General features: G+C 49.1%; 1 protein-coding gene across 6 annotated transcripts in view; it reads left to right on the top strand.

The window, feature by feature from the left end:
• LOC146789752 (uncharacterized) overlaps positions 1 to 24775 on the top strand; it is a 273763-nt gene that overhangs the window by 219419 nt on the left and 29569 nt on the right. For 3 of the 6 annotated variants that reach the window (XM_085632087.1, XM_085632090.1, XM_085632089.1), the window contains 2 exons: positions 14105 to 14276; positions 15828 to 16958. The exons of 1 other annotated variant lie outside the window; for it this stretch is intronic. In XM_085632087.1, coding sequence (XP_085488213.1) covers positions 14123 to 14276; positions 15828 to 16825 — 1152 coding nt within the window. In that variant the 5' untranslated portion in view covers positions 14105 to 14122 and the 3' untranslated portion in view covers positions 16826 to 16958. Of the gene's footprint in view, positions 1 to 14104; positions 14277 to 15827; positions 16959 to 24775 lie in introns of those variants that run through there. 2 more of the 6 variants (XR_014970156.1, XR_014970152.1) reach the window with 1 other exon arrangement.

The raw sequence follows: 24775 nt of genomic DNA, 5'->3' as shown, positions 1-24775 counted from the left end.
ACGAGGAAAAACATCTCTTAATCTCCTTGCTTTTCCATATTCCATGTGTGCTCCATTGTGAAGGACACATACAATGTGGACAAATCCTCATGTGATTGTTTTTGTGTAGGAAGGTTTCCCTTCCTGCACAAAAATATTCATCCTTGCAATGCAGGCACCCTTGCTCCATGGTGCATAAAGAGCTTGCTTAGGCACACGTCAGCCCACAGTGTGCCGGCGCAGGGGAAAAGGACCAGAAAGCGGCGTATCTGATAGGTACGGTGCATTCTTGCCCTTTTTTCTGCTGTAGGGCAGCACAGCTGCCAGGCCTGCTGCACTGACCTACATAAAATAAATCACATTCATGAGGCCCTACCAAATCATCCCAGCACAGATATAGTACGTGCTACATATACAAAACATAACCTGCAAAATAACGGTCCGAGCTGCCCTGGGTTGTGTGTCCAATCACCAATCTGGTTCACAAATTAGTGGACATTTGGCACATGTCTGACACCTGGTTTAACAAATCTACTGTATACATACATGGTATCAAACAATGAGAAATATATGCAAAGCAGGCAAACTGCCTTTTCTTCAGAAAGGTTGTACAACTCATGTAAAGTGCATGAATGTATATCAATCACATGATATGAAACATTCCTGTGTTCAGAAACAAGAGCTATTGTACACAAAAATGCCCTATTCCTACTCTGGAAGCATAGCACCATGTGGCAAGGGGCCATGTGTTGCAGAGCCAATAGTGTCTGTGTGGGGAAGGAAGAGTACCAGATATTACACTACAGTGAGGGTCTCATGTACAAGCACCTTGAGTCGCTGGAACGACACTATCCCACATATCTAAAGGGACGCTGCAGCAGCACAATGGACTTGTAAGTTAGCCACCTATTCAAAAAACACTGACATGGCGGTATTCATAATGCAGCATACATATGAAAATATGGGAGAGTGACTACCAATCGGCATCCTAATATTTCTGGGCCTGCATAACACATTTCTTGGAGAGATGTGAGAACCTGACACTTCACCAGTTTAAGGCACTTTGTAAATCTGGAAATGTGTAAGTGTGCATGGCTGTAGCTTCCACACCCCCCCAATATCGACAAGTGAACAGCCCTATCACACAGACAAGTGCAGAATAATGGGCCATAAATGTCAAAGGCCCTGTAAACTCAGGAATGGTGCCTTCCTGTGGTCGATTCAATGTGTCTTACCATACTTTGTTTCAGATACTGTTATCACACCACTAGTACAGTACTGCTTGCCTGTGAGGCAGTTTGACTACTTGTACTTTCACCACATTGGCAGACATATGCATCAACTTCACAGTCTGACCACAGCATGTGTATGACCTGACCTAAGCAGATATCACCACTTAGAACGTCTCCAACAAGGAAGCAGGTTTTGAAATGTGTACAGTGTTTTATTCTCAAATCTGTAAAAACATACATAATCTAATCTAATAACTACTACACTAAAAATACCTAAAATACAAATGCCTACACCACACTAAACTAACTTACCTACACTAACATCCTAACATCTAAACTTATCGTAAAGAACTATACCTTATACTACTATACACATGTATCACAACAGACCACTAAAACATCAACCCCCCACCCCCCATATGCAGCAATTAGGCGTGAGACTCACCTACACTATATCTAAACACAGACTAACTAAACATAGAATGCTAAACAAATATATATTTCTAAAATATATATATATTTCCTTAACATACTTAAAACGCATACTAAACATCAACCCACTACTCATAACTTACCTACTCATCCTACTACTAATATGAAGCACTAAAACTACACTAACAGGTAATAAACTATCACTAAACTAATATTAAATGTATTAAAAACCTACAGTAACACAATATATATTTTTTAAAAACACTTGAAACACAGGCAGGAAAGTTTGAGGTCATGGTGGAGATGAGTGGGCGGCTGCTACCTCTGGCCCTTTGTCTCACAGTACCCTGTAAGGATGATACCAGCTTCAATAGGGAGGCCAGCTGCAACTGAACACCCGCCAGCTTGAGGTTCAAGTCCTGCTGGCCCTTTTCAAGTTTTTCCACCTTTGACAAAAGCAGATTCAGGTGGGGTAGCAGTGGATGGGCCAGAGAGTGGGACCGAGGAAGGACCAGGCAGGGGAGCTGTGGAGGGGCCAGAGGGTGGAGCAGAGGAAGGTCCAGGTAGGGGAGCAGTGGATGGGCCAGAAGTTTGGCCAATAGAGGATCCAGGCAGTGAAGATGAGGATGGTCCTGGTTGTGGGGAAGTTGATTCTCCTTCTACTGTCCTGGTTGTGTGTCTGGTCCAGAGGAAAATGGCTTGTTTTTGCGAGAACCTCTTTTGGATGATTGGAGGGGGTGACATCCAGTTCCCTGCTGCATTGGCCCGCTCATATTGTCTGTCCATTTGTCTGAAAAACGTGCAACACGACGAATGTGGTGGTATTTGTCCAGCCTGATCCTGAACTACTGTTCCTCATCTGGGGTCATGTTGGCTGTAATAGAGGGATGATATCTACACCAGTCAACACTTACACATCAACATTTGTACACATTCACAACCAAGCAATCTAAGGGCCATATTTACAAGCCCCTATCGCCACAACATCGTCACTTTTAAAGACGTTGTGTTGGCGATACAGGCTTCACATTATTGACAAGGCAGTGTTAAGCCACTTAACGTGGCTTGACGCTGCCTTGTTAATAAGGGACCCTTTCACACTATGCTTAGTGTGGAGGTGGAGGGCAATGGGTCTTGCTGTGGGCGTTCCACCCCAACACCCATTGATTTTGACGCTGCCCCATCCTTACAAGGATGGCGTAAACATGGGGCAGCGCAAAAATTAAGAGCAGGGAAAACCTGGTCTTAACCTGGTCTTTCCATGTGTGCTGCGTTGTGCAGCACACATAGAAGCAGCAAAACGCCATTTATAGTTTATGTGCAGGAAGGGAAACCTTCTTGCACATGAACAATCACTCTCCTCAACACAGGCACAATTGCACTATGGTGCAAGGGTGCCTGCGTTGGCGATAGGCAGCTAAATTTTAACCAGCGCAGGGGAAACACAGGACTGCTGCATATTGTTGTACATATGGTGCAGCCATGCATTGCTGAAGTGATGGAGCATGGCATTATCCTTCTAGGCTTGATGCCACGCTTCACCACTTTATTTGTAAATATGTCCCTTAGTTTTGGGATAAGAGACATGGGAAGGAAAACAGCCTTACATCTCTCTGAACATCCTGGGCCTCATTTATGAGTCATATACAACAAGGAGCTTAGGGGGTAAAGAACAGCTCGCCCCCCACTCAAATAATCATGAACAACAATGGACCTGTTCTGGATAATAGGTGAATATTCTCTTCAGTGACCCCTTCAAACATGTATGGTCACCCTGATTGGCATGACAGAACAGCGGTTATCCTTATACCGTCTAGTCAGGGGGGTCCTGGATCACCAAACAATTCTTAAAATAGGTTGTATTTGTAGGTCCTGTCTCCCAGGGTGTATCCCAACCATCAGTGTAAAATAACCACTTCAAAAAGAAAAGAGAAAATGTGAGGAAAGGATGCCAGTGCCTCACGGGAGTAATTTCATGGGAGTTAGCAGACTGGTACTCGCCTGCATCCTCAGGTTCTCATCATTAGCAACTGCCACCCCATAACACAAAATGTGTAAAATGCAAACAGAAAAAATGATGGAGAAAGTGCTAAGTGTGAAATCTATGCACCGGTTGAATAATCCGGTCCTTGAATAGTATCAACCCAATAAGGAGTAGCGAATTCTAATTTGAAACGTCGTCATTCCTAGTTAAAAGCGAGCTAGACATCACTGGCTGTCTTACTTTATTCCATGCTGTGTGTCTGCTCACTTAAAAGAACCAACATGTTTCATTGCCTAGGGGAACTTGCGGCAATTTCATCAGGGCAAGGGTTAATTAGCCACACTGCACCATTGTTTGTCCGTATTTTGTGTTTTGTAAACCAGGTTGTTGCCCTTCATTGGCATTCCTATAACCCCCTTTGTTTCGTATGTGTGTGTCCTAGTCCACTATCACACTGGCTGTCACATATACTGCATAGCGTCAGTCTGCACAGCGCAAGTGTCCGTTGTTATCTCGGCACCTCCTACCTCATTGAGAAGGTAGAAAAGACAATCTCAGAATTCCACAGGATTGAACAAAATGAAAACACAACTACGGTCAAAAGGGACATTAAGAACTTTAAAATTGAGGGAACCTACCCTTATCTGACTGAGGATTTCTATAATAATAGGACATACGCAAAATCTAAAACTGTACGCCCTTGGGGTAGATATAGCAAACCACACACAACTGTTGGTTTTTCGGACACCTCTGGAGAGTTATTGGAGAACTCTGACTCAGGTGAAATTCCTAGTTCCTCCAGAAACACAAATACGGGCAATAACAATTTTTTAGACAAGGAACAGGGGCGCCCCCCCCCCAATCGAGGAATAGGAGGCCCCCCCCCCCCCCCCAGATGGTACAGTGCATTGGGAGATCGACAGAAAAGACAAAAATACTACCTATGGCAACCAGGAATAGCTTACCTGTCCCCTGTACTCGTAATATGTCAGACCACAAGACCATACCCATCTTCAAATTCTCTCAATACCAACTCTCTTAAGAGGAAATGTCACTATTAAATAAGGGTCTCTCCTTTGTTCCTACTATTAAACCTAATTTTTGGGAATTACAAACTGAACTTTTGTGTTTTTTCAGAAAGATTCACCCACAGGCCTTCTTTCAAGATAAACCTACAATAACCAATACTGCCTATACACCATTTTGACCCCCTCAACATTCTCACCCGCCCATAGCAGCATTCCTACGGAAGTGCACACCTTTGATAAACTTATCCTAAAGGAGGTCTCTGGACTAGAACAGAAACACAGATTTATCCCATACAACCTACCATCGCAGGAGAAGAATGCCCTCATGGGATTGAAACTGAATGATAGGGTGATTATCAAACCAGCAGATAAGGGCACTGAGATTGTCCTCAAAGACGTTGACACATGCAAGACAGAAATTCTTAGGCAATTATCCAACACAGATCACTACATGAGATTAGGATCAGATCCCACCGGGGAGATTCAAGAACTCATTCTCAATATACAGAGGCAGGCAAGACAGAGGGTTTTCTCAGTCAAAATGAATTCCTTTATCTGAACACCAAATCACCAAGAACACCGGTGATTTCATTTGATGGTATATTCTTCCAACAATCTAAAGGTACATACATGGGAGCAATTTTTGCTCCCAATTTTGCGCTACCTCATATGGACTGGCGGGAAACTAACAAAACCTTATCCGAAGCCAAACCCTTCATGTTGAATATCATAATGTGGAAACGATATATCGACGATATTTTCATGATTTGGCAAGGTTCTGAAACTACTTTGATCATGCTCCATGACTGGTTGAATGCCCATTGTAATGGCTTGAAATTCACCATAACCACAGTAAATCTCAGATTGCTTTTCTGGACCTACTCATCATCTCTCATGAAGGAAAACTATACACCACACTCTTTCAGAAACCCACTGAGAGAAACATCTTACTCTCTTACAACAGCCACCACCCACATGCACTGAGAGATTCTTTGCCATTCTCACAATTCTTGCATATAAGAAGGAATTGTTCCTTCAAACAGGACTACTTTCATGAAGCAAACAACCTGTCACAAAAATTAGGAGCAGGGACTATCCCCGTAAACTTGTCAGAAGGTCATTGAAATTAGCTTGGTACTGCCCACGTTAAGTACTCTTGACACCCAAGTTCAAAACAGAAAATGACCATTTAGCATGTGTCACTAACTTCTCTCCTGTCTCCAATCATGTTAAGAAATTCATTTTAAAGCACTGGCCAATTCTCAATGCTGGTAGCATGTCATTAGGATGCCCACTCTTTGCCTTCCGTAAAAACAAAAATATTAGAGACCATTTTCTCAAAGCAGCCCTACCCACCAAAATAAATCTCAAACACTCACTGATATGTGGAGCTTAACACACGTGTTAGGACATTTAAATGTGGAGGTTGCAGCATCTGCCATTTGACCATTGAAAGCAAGGAGTTTACTTTTGGAAACATTAATATAACGTCAAGCCAATTCTCGAATTGTAACACCAACAATCTTATATATGCTATCTTGTACCCCTGTAACCTAATTTATATAGGTCAAACAACTCAGAAAATCAGAATCCGGATCTGCCAATATCGGAGCCGCCTGAGGTGTCAAATACAGAACGCACCATTGCTTGAACATTTCACAAACCAAGGACACACAGAGAATGACCTAAAATAGCAAGTCATCAGTGTGATCCAACCACCACCCCGCAGCACAGACATCAGCACGATCCTCAACAAAGAAGAACTGAAATGGATATTACGGACTAATAGCCTACACACTGGACTTAACAGAACAGAGAATTGGACCAACCTGATTTAATTTGTGCACCACTCCAACAATTTCATTAAGAGCAGCCCTCTGGCTGTTTTTTTCACTCTTATGACACCTAAGCAGAACAGACTCTTAGCAATGCAGCCATGGCATTGATGACCTTGATGCAACACACTAACCTTAGGGAGTCCTAGGGGAGGGAACTAGAGGCACGGGGCACTCGGGGCGAGCTGGCCTCTATCCTGACATGAATACACAAAAGAAGCTGCTCTGAGTATAGATGACCGAGACTTAGAAGATACCAAGTAAAGTGGTTGGCATCTCACAAAAAGTGAAGGACTGTCCTCACACACCACCTGGTGTCATGCTTCATCATTGGCAGTACTCGCTCTCTAAAAACTTGGTTTGCTAGAGAGTGGGCCTACACCTAGAGACAGGGGGACACTTCTAAAACTAACTGGGGGCCTGTGACAGTGAGTGATAGTCTAAAAATCCGTATAATTGCCAAAATACATGTATTCAAATATGCATTTACATGATGTTAACAATTGAGAGACGGTGAAAAGGGGGAATTATTACCCCATCACCTTAGTGGTTAAAGTTGTCAACATGTTTCTGCCCTTTTGGTCCAAAGTGTCCGCGGTATTCATCAGGACACTATCTATGCTCTGTAGTACTGTATTTATTTGTTTTATGTAGTGGGATCATGTTCCTAACTATGGTGCTAGAGTGTTCCTAACCTGATTTGTTACTTGAGTTCCACTCTAGAGGGCACCTGGCCTTGTAGTACCAGCTGGACTGTTCCTATTGAAGCAGGGCCAAGATTTATTTGCAAATGGCTGGTTTACGTCTGGAGTGGCATAGTGGGGAAAAACAGACAACAATGGACTGGAATGTGGTCTCAAGAAATCACCAGTAGCTGATAATAATTGAAGGATCATACCCATCACTTTTTTATTTTACTATTTTAATTTACTGATCTCACATGGGCATCTGACATGATGGTACAAAAGGGGGTGGTGATGGACGGAGCATCAGAACCAATCAAACACTCACACCCAGTCAACAGATCCTGGTTTGATCCTTCACCGTTCTTTAGCCCACTCTGCCACCCCAGTTCAGACATGGCTATATGCAAATCAGTCTGACCCTGTGCCTCATGGGAACAGTCCAGCCCGAACTGCCAAGCCATGCCTTCCCTTTACCAGAAACAAGCTTCCTAGGACCAGTTTCTGGCATTTCAGCCATCTTCAGCCAGGCTTGCTTGAATCCAGTGGCAAAGTGAGCAAGGGACTCACGTCTGAGCATACCCTGCCAACTTATGGCGAACAAAGCGGTACAGAAGGGGGTGGTGATGGACGGAGCATCAGAACCAATCAAACACTCAAACCCAGTCAACAAATCTGGGTTTGATCCATCACCGTTCTTTAGCCCACTCTGCCACCCCAGTTCATACATGGCCATATGCAAATCAGTCTGACCCTGTGCCTCATGGGAACAGTCCAGCCCGAACTGCCAAGCCATGCCTTCCCCGGACCAGAAACAAGCTTCCTAGGACCGGTTTCTGGCATTTCAGCCGTCTTTAGCCAGGCTTGCTTGAATCCAGTGGCAAAGTGAGCAAGGGACTCACGTCTGAGCATACCCTGCCAACTTATGGCGAACAAAGCGGTACAAAAGGGGGTGGTGATGGATGGAGCACCAGAACCAATCAAACACTCGCGCCCAGTCAACAGATCTGGGTTTGATCCATCACCGTTCTTTAGCCCACTCTGCCACCCCAGTTCAGACATGGCCATATGCAAATCAGTCTGACCCTGTGCCTCATGGGAACATTCCAGCCCGAACTGCCAAGCCATGCCTTCCCTGGACCAGAAACAAGCTTCCTAGGACTGGTTTCTGGCATTTCAGCCATCTTCAGCCAGGCTTGCTTGAATCCAGTGGCAAAGTGAGCAAGGGACTCACGTCTGAGCATACCCTGCCAATTTATGACGAACAAAGCGGTACAAAAGGGGGTGGTGATGGACGGAGCATCAGAACCAATCAAAAACTCACACCCAGTCAACAGATCTGGGTTTGATCCATCACCGTTCTTTACCCCACTCTGCCAGGGCAGGGTATGCTCAGACGTGAGTCCCTTGCTCACTTTGCCACTGGATTCAAGCAAGCCTGGCTGAAATACCAGAAACCGGTCCTAGGAAGCTTATTTCCGGTCCAGGAAAGACATGGCTTGGCAGTTCGGGCTGGACTGTTCCCATGCGGCACAGGGTCAGACTGATTTGCATATGGCCATGTCTTGAACTGGGGTGGCAGACTGGGGGTGAGTGCTTGCAATGTTCAACAGTCCGTCCATCATTTCCTTTGGTTTTTGCTTTGTTCGCCATAAGTTGGCAGGGTATGCTCAGACGTGAGTCCCTTGCTCACTTTGCCACTGGATTCAAGCAAGCCTGGCTGAAGACGGCTGAAATGCCAGAAACCGGTCCTAGGAAGCTTGTTTCCGGTCCAGGGAAGACATGGCTTGGCAGTTCGGGCTGGACTGTTCGGGCTTGACTGTTCCCATGCGGCACAGGGTCAGACTGATTTGCATATGGCCATGTCTGAACTGGGGTGGCAGAGTGGGCTAAAGAACGATGATGGATTAAACCCAGATCAGTTGACTGGGGGTGAGTGCTTGCAATATTCAACACTCTGTCCATCATTTCCTTTGGTTTTTGCATCTGACATGATGCCAGTCCATGGCCAATTTGGAAAAACCATTATAAAATTGTAATTGCATGCATTCATATGCGCCATCACACGTGTGCACTTGTAATTACAAAAAAGCACTGTCAAAGCGATTAGCTTGGTATTTTAGAGCCAAGACCTATTGGTTTACTATGCTTTTGTTTACACACTAAAGGATACAATTCTTGCTAGTCCTTTTACTTGACTGATGTGAAAAAGTGACTGTTTGGGTGGTTTGCTGTCCCTTACTATCATCCTATTGTTTTAGAGTCACTTCACAAAACAGGGACGTCTCTCTAACGTATGATTGGAATGGAATGGAATGGAATGGAATGGAATGGATGGAATGGATGCGGATTTATAGAGCGCAAATTGCTGCCCGAAGGCGTCCAAGCGCTAGAATAACCAGGGAACCTGCAGAGGGGCCTAACTGGGGTTAGTGGGGCAGTTTAAAAAGAAAAGTTTTTAGCTGTTTCCGGAATGTGGGCAGATTGCGATTGGCTCTCAGGTGCAGGGGGAGGTTGTTCCATGCCATGGAAGCGTTATAGGCGAACGTCCTGCCGCCCGATCTGGCTCTTTTTATTCTTGGTATCGTGGCCAAGAAAGTCTGGCTGGAGCGGAGGTTTCTGCTGGGGAGGTAGTGAGTAATTAGGTCCCAGGTAATCCTGGGACCCGTATCCCAGAAGGCCTCATGTGCAATGCACATGGCCTTAAACAGAATCCTCTGGCGCACTGGTAGCCAATGAAGGTTAACCAGCCCGGCCCTCACCGATTGTCTGCGCGGGATGTTCAGCAGCAGACGTGCTGCGCAGTTCTGCACTATCTGGAGTCTGCGTATGGTATATTCTGGGGCACCGAGATAAAGCACATTGTTGAAGTCCAGGCGTGATTGTATTAGGCCCTGTACAGCCACCTGTTTTGCCTCCATGGGGAGGAGAGGGAAGATTTTTTTTAACATTCTCATGAGTCCAAAACAGGCGGCTGAGAGTTTTGTGGCCTGGGTGCTGAATGATAAGGATCTATCCAACCAAACCCCAAGGCTCTTGATGTTGTTTTTTGGGGTAGGAGGAAGGCCTAAACAAGGGGGCCACAGGGTGTTGGGGAAGTAGGGATCCGGGGAACCTAGGAGCATCAGCTCCGTTTTGTCCCCATTCAGTTTGAGAAATGAAGAGGACATCCAGCCCTTGACCTTCTCTAGACATTCCTTGAGACCGCCTGACGCAGGCATATTGGCCTCCTGCGCCAGTGAGACCACCAGCTGCGTGTCGTCCGCATAGGAGATGATCTTAATCCCAAATGAGCGGACAACCTCAGCCAGTGGCCTCATGTATATATTAAACAGTGCGGGGCTCAGAGAGGAGCCCTGAGGAACCCCACACTTTAAAGGTCTACAAGTGGACAAAGACTCCCCCTCAAAGACTCGGAAGTATCTGTCCTCTAGGAAGGATTTGAACCACAGCCAGGCTTTGTCCCTGATCCCGGCGTTGGATAAACGGCGCAGCAAGATGTCATGGCTGACCGTGTCAAACGCCGCGCTGAGGTCAAGGAGGATCACTGCCACTGAACCTCCTTGGTCCAGGATCTTTCTGGACTCCTCTGTGACCATAAGAAGGGCGGTCTCAGTCCCATGTTTGGGTCTAAAGCCCGTCTGGGTGGGATCTAATAATTGTTGTTCTTCTAGAAAGTTTACCAGTTGGAGATTTATGAATTTTTCCAAAAGCTTGCTCACCCATGGGAGCAGGGAAATTGGACGGTAATTACCAAGGTCGGTCGGGTCCAGGTTGGGTTTCTTCAATAAGGATCTGACCATAGCCTGCTTCCAGGCGGGCGGGACAATGCCGGAGGTGATAGATGAATTTAAGACATTTCTAATGGTCGGCAGAATGAATTGTGAGGCCGCCATGATGATGTCTGGAGGGGCTGGATCATCAGGGGATCCGGACTTGACTGTTCGGGCTATGGATTCAAGGGTTACAAGGTCTAGAAAGGGGAAATGGGTCAAGGTAGATAGAGGTTGTGGTGGGGAGGAGATAGGGGTTTCATTGGGTTGGGCTGATAGGGTGATGTCCTTATGGGGGAAAGCTGAGTAGATTTTATTCACTTTTTGATGAAAGAACTCAGCAACGTTATTACAATGGGTGGAAGATTTAGTGATTGGTAAATCGGGTGGGGGTTTTGTTAATTGTTTCACAATTTGAAAAATTTCTTTAGGCTTAGATTTAGCACTCATAATCTTGTTCGAGAAGTGGGCCGCCTGAGCAGTTTTAACTTCTGCTTTATATTTGCTGAGTGACTCTCGGTAGAGGGTTTTGTTCTCCGTCGAGTAGTTCAAACGCCAGCGTCTTTCCGATTTCCTGCACTGACGCTTCAAGTCCCTGAGAGCTTCAGTATACCAGGGAGCAGATTTGTGAGAGCGTTTTAGCGTGACTTTCTTTTTTGGTAGTATGACATCCAGAGTTTGAGAAATCCAGTCAGCGTAAGTTTGGTAGGCTACGCAAGGGTCTTCATTATAATGGGGGTGGCTGCTAGCAAGTTTGACGGACCAGTCGTCAATTGCGAGGCGAGACCAAGCTCGCATGACCCTTATGGTGGGTCCAGTCGGGGGGGGCTTGGGTGAGGTCCACTCAAATGGGACCAGTGAATGGTCTGTCCACGGCAGAGGAATGGGTAGCCCAGCTACTAGGTCAGTACAATTGCTAAAAATCGGATCCAGCAGGTGGCCCTTAGCATGTGTGGGGGTCTTCACATGCTGGGTGAGTTGCAGGGCAGCCAAATCATCAGCCAGGGTAGTGGCTGTGTGGTCTGTAGAGGAATCAAAATGGAGATTAAAATCACCTAACAGGGTATAATTAGACGAAGTGCTAGCCCGTTCAGCCAGGCTCATAGGTAGGCACTCATGGAACTGCTTAGAGGGACCAGGGGGACGGTAGATAAGAGTGCCTGAAAAGCAGCTATTAGGAGAGAGATCGATGTCAAAAGTGAGGCTCTCACAGTCTGGGATGGTTTCAGAGGTGACACGACATTGAAACCGTTCCTTGTAAATAATGGCTAGACCTCCTCCCCTGCCTTTCAGTCGGTCTTGCCGCGTAATTTGAAAGCCTGGAGGGAGGGCAACGGCTAAGGCGGGGTCGGACTCCGCGGTCAGCCAGGTTTCTGTTAAAAACAGAATGTCTGGCATATGCTCCTCTATCAAAAGTGCAATTTCAACCTTATGTTTCGGCAAAGAACGACAGTTCAGTAGGAGCATTTGGAAGTCGTGGGTGAATTCGGCGGTAGGTTTGGGTTTAAGGGAGCGCTTACATTTAGGACAGGCTTGTGGTAGAAGGTCAACGCAGTAGGGATGCTGCGTGCAAGCAGTGACAGGGGGTCTGAGGCTGTACAGAGTTTCCGCATTATAGTGCCTGAGCTCTGGTATCTGTAATGCAGGGGTCATGGCCCTAGGCCCGGGCTCGGCGCGGACGAGCGCAGACGAGCTTGCCTTATGCGCGCCTTCGGCGCGCAATCGTCGCGCCCGCTGCGCTCGTCCGCTGCGCTTCCGGCAGAAGCACATGTTTATAGAGGAAGGGCGAGTGCAGGGGGGTGTGGCCTCGAGGTGGGCGTGTCCCCAACTCGGCGAGGGCGATGGCGGCTGACTAGGATTGCCAATTCTGCCCTTTCCAGCGCTCGTTTTTCGCCCACAAAGGTGCCTGCACACTGTAATTGTGTGTCAGGTTGGGGAGGTGAGAGTAATTCAAAACGAATTATTCCGTTTAAAAACAATGAAAAACAATGAATGCGCTAGATGCAGTCTACTCCCGGCAGTGCCTCAGGAGGTTCCAGGGTTAATCTATTGCGCTAGTGCTTCAGCGCGCTCTTTATAAACAATGCAGGGGGCGTGGCCTCGAGGTGGGCGTGTCCCCAACTCGGCGAGGGCGATGGCGGCTGACTAGGATTGCCAATTCTGCCCTTTCCAGCGCTCGTTTTTCGCCCACAAAGGTGCCTGCACACTGTAATTGTGTGTCAGGTTGGGGAGGTGAGAGTAATTAAAAACGAATTATTCCGTTTAAAAACAATGAAAAACAATGAATGCGCTAGATGCAGTCTACTCCCGGCAGTGCCTCAGGAGGTTCCAGGGTTAATCTCTGATTGAGTTGATGATCCTGCTAAGTCTTTTCACGCTACATTACAGCAACCATCTTTAAATTATTTTAATATATCCGTAGCTGTTCTTCGCAAGAAAAAGTATAATTAATTGTGAGAACGATTCAAACTTTTAAACATTTTCAATGAAGTAACAAATTCAGTATATGATAATACTTAAAAGGTGTTTTAATATGTTTAATAAACATACTATGGTAGGATATTAATTATTTTTTTAAACATTGAATCAGAATATTTGGTCATTTTTTGTAATTGTTCCTTAAATTTGGGATGCCTACCGCTTTCCCCATCTCTCCCGTCACACTTCAGGAGTGTCAGAGCCATTTCTAAACGGTGACAGCATTTGATGTCTCATCATACATTTCCCAGGTTCCCCTGTTCCCTTTTTGCTTGTCTGAAGACAGGAAGTTGCCAGGCCTGTTTGCAGCTGTCAGCAGGATGGAGTTTGTTGTAAATTGTTCCACATTGGTCCTTTAATCACAATGTCATATGGTGGAATGTTGGGGTAACCTGAGGAGTTGGAAGGAAGGCTCAACCTGGGAGACTGTGTTGTGCTACTTTAACCTTGGTGGATGCAATAAAGACTTGAAAATACATGCTCGCAGATGACTTCTTAATAGTGGCGATGAGTGGCCGCATCCACCCATGACTCTCAACCTATTGTGAAGTTTTTCTACAAATGAGGACTCATTGGTGAGGAAGAGAGGCCAGGATTTAGGCTGCGATTTAGTTTACCCTACTACCTACGTGCTCCGGTGGCTGTTCAGGTACGCCTACTTGTTGTTTCTCTCTCTGTAGGTAACCAGAAAAGGCAACATGGAGAGGTGTGGTGCAGCAGTCACGGCAGCTGACTTCAGAGCACAGGGTTCATGGTTCGATTCCCGGCGCAGGTCAGCTCAGCACCATGTGACTCTGGGCAATAGCTCACTTATTTTCCACGACAGCCCCCAGCGCCTTGAGACCTGTGAGGGTGAGTAGCTCGCGCTTTACAAATACGGATTTACATTTACAACACTAACTCCTTCAACTGATTTATAAGCTGCTGTTATCTTCACTCCAGGAGCTTCAACTTCTTTATACCACATCAGCTTTCTTTTGTATACACAAACCATTGCTTCTTTTTCCTGCAGCTCCAGTGTGCTACATGGGGCTGCCCCCAAGAGCTGCGTATGACGAATAGGGCAACCTTGTATACTTGAGAAGAATGTAGGTTAAATATATTCTTATTTGGGACTATGATTCAACTGCTTTCAATAAAATAAGTAGATCAACTGAATTAATTTATGAGCATCAAGTGGTAGGCTCCCAAAAGACTTAGGGCCTCATGTAGGTAAATAAATTTTACCGGTTCTTAAATACCGAGCCGTACCGAATCGGTAAATTAGAATCGGTAAGTTATATGTAGGTAAAAATTCGGTAACAGTTACCGATTCGGTAACATTCGGTAATCACGAATCGGAATTCACCGAATCGGTAAATACCGAGGTGGTATTTACCGATTCGGTAAATACCGAGGTGTTATTCACCGAATCGGTAAATACCGAGGTGGTATTTACCGAATCGGAAAATACCGATTCGGTATGTACGGATTCGGTAAATCAAATCACATGACTTGACGAAACAGCTAATCCAGTGCAACAACAGCCCACCCAACCAGGAAGTGCCCACACCCCGGCAGGTGTACATAATTAGCCGAAGTGGCCACACCCAGGCAGGTGTACATAATTAGCCGACCCTGGAGAAGCTTGGAGTGCAGAGGAGAGGCAGGGAGCCGTTGCATGTGCGAGCGGGTAAACGAACAGCATGTCCAGCCAGAGAACACAGAAAGACGGAGGGGAAAGGAGGAGGAAGCTGAAATTTAGCCCCAAGGAACTCCAGGTGCTGGTGGAGGAGGTGGTGAAGCAGCACCAGAAGCTGTTTGGAAGGCAATCCCTGCAAGTGCCTGAGGCTGAAAAGCGCAACATATGGCTGGCCATCCAGGCGCAGGTCAATGCTGTGGGAGTGACCCACAGGGACATTGAGGTCCTCAAAAAGCGCTGGTATGACCTCCGGATTGTAACCAAGAGGAAGATGGGCGACATCCAGAAGGAGGCCAGCCAGACCGGAGGTGGAACCAACAGGGCACCTGCCCTCACCGAACTGGAGGAGCTGGTGGCGGCCACAATCGAGCAAGAGAGCGTCGTGGGTCTTGGGGACGCCGACAGCTCTGCCAGAGCCGCAACACACCAAGGTAAGACGAAAGCACAGCAATGTAGCCCCCCCTACCCCTATCCCACATCCCCCATTGTGAAACGAGAATCACACTGCAGTCCACACGTGTCAGTGCAGACAGGCAATGCATTCCGGGAGATGTAGTCAGGGCAACACTAACCATGACGTAAATGTTACAGGGCAACAAGGCATGTCACGCACTCGAGGCACAAGGAGACAGGGGACATATTGGAATGTGAAATGATTTGTTGTGACGCTTGCAATGCAGCCCTTCGGGGACACTGAGCCAATGTTGTATTTCTGTCCACAGATGTGACATCATGCAGGACAGGGCATGCTGCAGGAGAGACGGCACACCGGCCACATAAATCACCTCTAGCCAGCACCAGTTCAGACCAGGGAGCAGGCCCACTGGCAGCCGCACCACCAACACAGCCAGCCTCGCCGCACACAGAGCCAGCATCACCTCACCGAGAGCCAGCATCACCACCACCAGAGCCAGCATCGCCACTCATGTTCGATTCACCGGCCACATCTCCGCTTGCAGGTGTGAGAATGAGGAGGCGTCCAGCAGCCAGGCTACGAGCCTTAGACACCTCGTCAGACGACAGCATGGGCCCAGAAGACCGCACCGGGCCCCAGGAAGGGAGCCATGCCACTGTGCCCCACACCTCACAGGCAGCACAGACGGAAGCAAGAGGGCGCCGCAGGTCGCGTGTCCAGAGTCCACCAGCACCCACTGACGGCCATGGTGTCTTCTTGGGGCTCGAGGGCCAAATGTTGAAGCAACAGCGCCTGCAATCAAAGGCAGTCATGTCAGTCCAGAGGCACATGCGGGTGATGACGACAACACTAGTCAACATGGACACCAACATTAGCGGCATGGCTGCGGGCATTCGGGACATGTCCCAGTCAATCCAGCAGTTGTGCAGCAAATTAGATGATGACATCGAAGCACGGCGCCGGGAACGCCAGAGAAGGGACACTACCAGCAGGGCACTCAACCGTCTGGCAACTGCGACTTCTCTACTGTGCCGGCGCTCTGTGACGATGCAGGAGGGCCTAACACAGTGCTGCAGCGACCTGTCTCGGGGGATGGTGCAGGTGACAAGTGCACTAGGGGTGCTATTGACTAGTCAGGCGTCGACAACTGCTGCAGGGGATGCTGCGGAGAGCATCGACACCAGCAGCAGCATCACACCCCCCGTCCCAGAAGCACGCAGGAGCAGCAGGCGGCTTGGGGTTGGCTCTAGTGAGGATGCACAGGCCGTGCAATCCACCACTGCAGCGCGTATGCGCAAACATTGATGTAGCCCTGCTTAGCCACTTCCCATTGGGTGACGTAACCCTGGACATACTCCTTGTATAGATGGTATATTGCCAGATTGGCCTGTTCATGTGTTCATGGCATGGTGCCACATTAAAACTACGTCAGGACTTCTCACAACTCGCTGTGTCCCCTTACTTACTCAGAAATAGTTGCATGTGATATCTGCCCGTCTCTCTCTCCCATCGATTGCAGTTGGCACTCTAGCTGCGTTGCCCTCTGGCTGGCCTGACTCATCCTCGTTGTCCTCAAAATATGTCAGTTCCACATCTGTACCTTTTTTCGTGGCAAGGTTGTGCAGCATTGCACAAGTGGCAATAATCTTGCAGCAGGTGATGGGTTTGTACTGGCGTGCGCCTCCGCTCTTGTGCAGGCAGCGGAACCTGCTCTTCAGTAGTCCAAACGTGCGCTCCACCACATTGCGTGTTGTTTTGTGTGCCACGTTGTATCGTCTCTCACTCTGGGTTGCTGGGTGTAGGTAGGGAGTGAGGATGAATGACCGGCATGCATATGCACTGTCGCCTGGATGAGTAAAAGGGAACCATCAGTAACATGCCTCTATACACTATGATTTGCAGGTTTCAAGGGGCGTCACTGTTACTTACCTAGCAGGTATCCCTCTCCGAATTCTCCGGCACTCAGTCGTGTGTAGATCCCACTATTCTGGAAGATGTAAGAGTCGTGGGTGCTCCCAGGAAACTTTGCAACAATATCTGTGATGATGTTCCCTGCATCACAGATCACCTGCACATTGATGGAGTGGGTGGACTTCCTGTTCCTGTAGATGTGCTCTGTATCAGCTGGTGGACAGATTGGGATGTGTGTACCATCAATACAGCCGATGACATGGGGGAACTGTGCCATGTGATAAAAGTCTGTTTTTGTTTTCTGCAGTGCAGCCTGTGTGTTTGGGAAGCTTATGTAGTGGTGCATTCTCTGCATCATGGCATCCAGGAACTTCCTGAAGAAACGTGACAGGCAACTCTGGGATACCCCACCCACCGCAGCTATCACCACCTGATAACTGCCGGATGCCAGCAGATGTAGGCTGCAGAGCACCTGCACATGTGGGGGTATGGCGTGCGCCCTTCTTATTGGATGGTCCAGGAGTGGCTGTAGGTCCCTGATTAAGTCCATGATGGTTTCGGGGTCTAGCCTGTACCTCTCATGTATCTCTGCATCAGTCAGCTGGAATAGTGTGATGCGCTGTCTGTAGATTTGTTCCTCCCGTCGCCACGCCCTCAGTCCTGCTGCCTGTAGACGTAGGCGCCTTGCAATGACGTACATAGCGGCCATGTTGTCCACGCTGTAGCATTTTGGGATTGCTAATATGCATTGTTGATGGTTACCACCTGCTTTCAATCCGTGTTAATTACCGACTCTAATTTACCGATTTTCTTGGATTTCTTAATTACCGAGTGCTCCTACATGTCATTTTCATTTTTACCACTTCATATTTACCACTTCATATTTACCGATTCGTTAATTATGTATTCGGTAACTCTGATTCGGTATTTTGGAATTCGGTAAATATGAATCGGTATTTACCGCCTAATATTTACCGAAAATTGGTTTTTGGACTCCTACATCTCACTTGTCTGAATACCGGTCGGTAACGGCATATTTACCGAAAATCGGCCGTTACCGACCGGTATTTGGCTACCTACATGAGGCCCTTAATGCTAAGGTTGTTTTCTATACACAAAACAGTTCAACATATAGAAGTCTTTGTAAACCGAGCACGTTGGCAACGCCAGTAAAGTTCTCAGCCAGTAAAGTTCTCATACTTTATATCGTCCACAGGCCATAAAGGTTTCGCAGTAAAACAAAGTTAAAATACAATTTGTTGGCGTTAAGCTGCACAACGTTCAGTTGGCCATTCCTGGTTAAACTGGTTGCATGGTTTATTTTGTGTATTTGGATTGCAAGAACATGACACAAACCATAAAAAAGAAATCATTCTGCCACTTTAATGCACCTGCCATATATCCCAATATAAATGAACGATCACATACACATTAAATAGAACAGTAAAGATGCTTCTTAGCTGGCTGGTGCACTTAGAACATGTGTAGGAACCCTTTATAGTTTTAATGCAGAACACAGGAAAATAATATTTGTGTTCTGCAAAGAAAAAGTACTATGGCTTTGAATTACTCAAGGAATATTTGAAACACATAAGGATGACCAAAAACACGTTTGAACTAAGATGGAAGAGACAACAGGGTGGAGGAAAGCATTTGTAAAATATTGCTCACCAGTCCTGGTTCTGAGGTGCTGTTCTTTTAGGCAGATGGTCATGTGTAATGATACAAGCTATTGTCATGTAATGAGACAAAATGCAGGCAAAAACATTGCAAGAGTCTAGAGATGAAGTCGGCTAACCCATGCCCTATGCCGTCTTGGACAGAAGCAAGATGTGAATGACAGTTGAACCGACCAATGGGTGAACGGTACTGACCCAAACACCTCTCTGTATGTTTTTAATGTATTAATTTCTTAGGACATGAGGCAGGCAAGACAGCTGGGCCTGCCACATGTCCTAACAGAGGATTTGCCAGAAGCTGTATAGTTAAAGTATTCACACAAAAAAGTATGTAATGGTGAAAGTGATGCCTTCAATGTGATAACAAATGAAAACCGCATTTGTGCATTCATGTGTTCTCATGCGTTAGTATATCCAAGCCAGAAATATGGTATTGTCTAATGTTTGTTCAATTAGAAGAGGTAATGACAAATTGCATGATAACTCACGGGATAGTGTCACAACAGTCAAGTATGTCTGCAAGGTATCAGATGAGGCAAGAAATAGAAAAACACATTTCACGTGCAAGCATAAACGTACATTTTTTTTTTTTTTTTTTTTTTTTTTTTTGAAAAAGTTTTTATTGAACAATAATTCGGTTACAAGTATGGGCCTACAACCACCCGGGCCGGCCGCTAGGTACATAAGGAAATATATACATATCAAGGCTGCAGTCCGTTCCCAGGGCACTGCCCCGCAGTGGCTCAAGATAGTTCTCGAAGAACAGCAAGCATCAGTCCAACAGTAACAGAAACAAAAGGAAAAACAATAAAAACAAAAGGCGAGTTACGAGGGATACCGGTGCGGTTCAGGCTCCCCCCGGGAAACTCCAGTCAGAACATTCGAGCAATCCGCTAAAGAGAGGAGTACCGGGAGGCCGGGGACGGAGGGGGGGGGGAAGGGGATCAAGGGAGATGAACGTCCATATGGAGTTGTTACAAAAAGCGCCAGGAGCCGTCAAGGGTCAGGGGGACATGGCGATATCAGTGTCTACCAGGGGGGGCGTACAGATGCCTCCGCGATACGCATTCCACTGACCCCAAATTCTACCCCATGCCCCCGGCTTGCCACGGGCCACATACACTGTCTTCTCCCGAAACATACACCAGTCCATGTTCTCCTTCCATACTGACACGGTGGGCGGCCGTTGAGCGCCCCAAAGTTGCGCTATATCCCTCTTGGCAATCATGTTCCCTAGGGCCGCCCACCGAGTCTGAGCCGCATTGTAGTCATTGGGCTCCCACACATTCAGGACACAGCGACGCACCTCCGGCAGCAGCACAACCCCGGTGACCTGTCCCATAACCGTGTGGACCCGGCGCAAGTAGTCCGCCACCTCGCGACACTCCCAAAGGATATGAAGAAAGGTGGCGCTGAGCCCGCAGCCTCGTTTACAGAGCCCGTCGTCGGAAAATCCCATCGCGACCAAGCGCGGACCCGTAACATACACCCGGTGGAGAATCTTGAGCTGTACCAACCGGAGACGAGCCGGAATGGCAACCTCCTTGGGGGACGACAGTGCAGACTGCCAGTCTTCGTCATCCAATTCGACCCCATCCCCAGTCCAAGCCTCCCGAAGGCGCACCAGGAGATCCGCCCGGTGATTAATCAATTTTTTATAAATTAAAGAAATAGTACTATCAGGGACATGTCCGTCAAGTACGCGGTCCTCGAGGGGCGAGGAAACAGGGATCTTGGTCCCCTCCCCGAAGACCGAGAGCAGGGCGTGTCGAACCTGGGCGTAGCGGAAGAACTCCCTGTCGGTCAGCTCGTATTCGGCCTGGAGCACCGCGAAAGTCTTGACCGTGCCCTTGTGCCACAGGTCTCCCACTTTGCTGATACCAATCGTGTCCCACTGGTCAAACCCCTTGGTGGTCCACAAGCTGCCCAGGCGGTCGGAGGCAAACAAGGGAGTAGCACATGTCATTCGCTCACTCCAGCCCATGGCCGCAGTGGCAGCCCTCCAGGTCCGCACAGCAATCTTAGTAGGACCCGTAAGGGTCCGGTCAGCCAGGCGGGAATAAAGTGCCCTGTTGTAGTTCCCGCCGGGAAGCAGGAACTTGTCCATCTCATACGCCGGATTCAAGCCGGGCGCATACGTGGCGTGGTTAATGGCAGATAGCTGCGAGGCCCAATAGTACCTGCGAATGTCAGGAAGCGCGATGCCCCCGTCATACCAGGGGAGAGCGAGCTTGGCAAGAGCAATACGCGCCCGGCCGTTCCACACCAGTCTCCTCTGCAGGCTCTCCACCTCCCGAAAGTAGGCCACTGGGATAACGTCGAAGGAGTTCTGGAGTGCATAGAGGAACCTGGGAAGGGACATCATTTTAAACAGCGCGGACCGACCCAGCGGGGACAGGGGCAGCCTGCACCACCGGGCCGTGTCCTCACGCAGTCGCCGAAGTGGACGCAGAAGATTCTGCTCGTAACGAGCCACCGGGTCCAGCGAAACGTATATCCCCAGGTACTTAAAGCCGCTCAGAGATATTTGAATCGGGAGCCGAGGCGGCAAGAGAGGAGGACCACCAGCGATGGGATAAACGCAGGATTTAGACCAATTGATCGTGAGACCCGAATTGTTCCCAAAGGAGGTCAGAACGTCAAAGAGGACGTTGAGTGACTGCCGCGGTGAGGTGAGATACAGGAGAATGTCGTCCGCATACAGCGAGACCCGATCTTCAAAGCCCGGGCCCCACCGGATCCCTCTAAGCGAGGGCTCCCAACGGAGCCAGGCAGCGAGTGGCTCCAGGGCGAGAGCAAAAAGCAACGGGGACAACGGGCACCCCTGCCTCGTGCCCCTGCCGAGGGCAAAGGGCCGAGAGACCCGCCCATTCACCACCACTTGAGCCATGGGTCCCGTGTAAAGGAGCCTCACCCAGCCAATAAATCCCTCTCCAAAGCCGAATTTATCCAAGACGGCCCAGAGGAATGGCCACTCAATAGTGTCAAATGCCATCGTGGCATCCAAAGAAACCAGCACGGCCGGTTCGGTGAGGAGCTCCGCCCTGGCGAGGACCCCATGCAGACGCCGCAAGTTAAGAGCGGTGTTGCGGTGCGGGATAAAGCCGCATTGGTCCGGATGAATAAGGTCGCACACGACACTCAGCAATCGATTGGCCAGGACTTTCGCCAGGATTTTAGGCTCCGCATTGAGCAGTGAAATAGGCCGGTAAGAGGTACAGCGGTCACGCGGCTTGCCCTCCTTGGGGAGAACGACTATAGTGGCCAAGCGCTGGTCGGCCGGAAGGGAACCCGCCGCAAGAGAGTCGCGGAACATGCGGCTGAGGAAGGGCGCAAGCTTATCAGGACGCAATTTGTATAGTTCAATGGGCAGACCGTTAGGACCCATAGCCTTGCCCGAGCGAAGGGAACGAATCGCGGTCGCTATTTCATCCGACGATAAAGGGGCGTCCAGCCGCTCCCGGTCCTCAACGGACAGGCCGGGCAGAGCAATATCTCTCAGTAGGAGGCGAGAGTCATCCTCGTCCCTGTCAGTCACCGGGGAGTACACCGCCCGGAGGTGGTCAGCGAAGCATTCCACAATCTCATCCGGCTCAGTCACACACACACCATCCGCAGCACGCAACTCGGGGACCACACGATTCACTCTCTCCTTTTTGTCCAGCCACGCAATCAACTTTCCCGCCTTGTCCCCCGCGTCATACAATCGGCCCTGCTGTTCCCTATACATAGTTTTGGCCGCGTCAGTGACCAGGGACCTATATTCGAACTGTTTCAGGCTAAGGGCATGTAGCCCGTCCGGAGTAACATTCGCCTCCAAGGCCGACTCCAGCCCCGAGACGTCAGTCTCCAGCTTCACCACCGCCTCGCTCCTAACCTTCTTGGCCACCACTATCTGGGCGAGGGCGTGTCCGCGTATAACAGTTTTAAAGGCTTCCCAAAGGGACAATGCAGACGACACCGACCCCTCGTTTTCACTGAAGTATTGGTCCATGGCCTTAACCAGGCTGTCACGAGTCACAGGGTCCCGCAGGTACCAGGGGTTAATGGGAGCTATCCGCCCCGCGGACCGCGACCCGGTGTCAAAGAGAAGCCACAGCGGAGAATGGTCGGAGATACCACGCGCCAGGTGTCTGACCTCTCGAATCCGACCAGTCTGCGCCGCGGGCATAAGGAAGTAGTCTAACCTGGAGAGACTCCCATGCGCCCCCGAATGAAAGGTGAACTGGCACTGGGTCGGATGCATTAGTCTCCAACTATCCACCAAGCCGAAGGTCTCCAACATCCCACCCAGCCATGACTGGGCAGCGGGGAGGGTCCTCGGTGGGTGACGATCCAGTTCACCCGAAACCACAGAATTAAAGTCCCCGCCCATGAGCAGGAGGCCGTCCGGGAGGTCAAGCAGCATTCGACCCAAATCAGTAAAGGTGGAGTTCTGGAGGCCCGGGGGGACGTAGACTGAAACCAGGATAAGGGGCTGCCCCTCCCACCTCCCAATCAGACACACATAGCGCCCTCTGTCATCCGAGACTATCCTCGTGATCTCCACCGGAAGGGAGGTTCGCAGGAGAATGCCCACCCCCCTGGAGCCAGTTGTGAAACCAGAATGGGCTACGAGGCGGTATCCCCCCCTGTTCATCGCATGGCAGACATTGCCGACCAAATGCGTCTCCTGGAGAAACACCACATCAGGAGTCAAACGACGCAAATATTGCAGTACAACACCCCGCTTAATACGGTCCCCCAACCCATTGACGTTCCAAGACATAAGCCTCAACCCGTCTCCCCCCATCCCCTCCAATAGAGCAAGAGGCCCCCAGCCCGCAGCACCGCTCCCAAATATGGATAAAAATCAATACCTCGCCCTGTAAACAAAAAACACACAACTAAACAACCCCTCTTCCCCCCCAACCCCACCCCAAGTCCAACGCCCCCCACCCTGCACCCCTGCGGGCCAAAGACCCCCCCCAACTTGCAGTGTGCCTGTCGCCCCACTAACCCCATTCTACAAAAAGACCCCGGAGGAGGAAAGGGACCCGAACCCGCCCGCACCCCTCACGGGTCCTGGTAAAACACAGTATGCAAAAGAAGTAAGACCCAACTGTGCAGTGCAAAACCGCAAAAGCAAGGACCAAAAGTCAGTCTAAGGGGACCCGTCACCTGCGGTGCCCCCAGAGGGCCCGGGCCGGCCACCCCCGTCCGGCAGCGAGTCCAGCCAGTCACTTGCGGCCACAGGAGTGTCAAAAAAGACTGTCCGCTCTCCATGCTCCACTCGAAGTTTCGCCGGGTAGAGCATCGAATACTTCAGGCCTAGCTCGCGGAGACGGCGCTTCACCCCTTGGAATCCCATCCGCCGTTTCTGGACCAGTTGCGTGAAGTCCGGGTAAAAGTTGATGGTCGAGTTCTCGTAGCGGACCGGGCCACGGGTCCGTGAAGCCTGCAGAATAGCATCGCGGTCCCTGTAGTGGAACAGTTTAGCCACGATAGGCCTCGGGGGGGCCCCCGGCCGCGGCCGGCCGCCAGGAACTCGATGGGCCCGCTCCACAGCGAAGAATTTGCTTAGGCCAACCGGGGACAGCTGCTGCAGGATAAGTTCCTCGACCACGAGGTCCACCGGGCGGCTGTCGGAGGACTCCGGTACCCCAATGATGCGGATATTGTTGCG

This window comes from Triturus cristatus, chromosome 10, assembly GCF_964204655.1.
Source record: "Triturus cristatus chromosome 10, aTriCri1.1, whole genome shotgun sequence".
Taxonomy (NCBI): Eukaryota; Metazoa; Chordata; class Amphibia; order Caudata; family Salamandridae; genus Triturus; species Triturus cristatus.
This window is presented reverse-complemented; position numbering and strand designations above follow the sequence as displayed.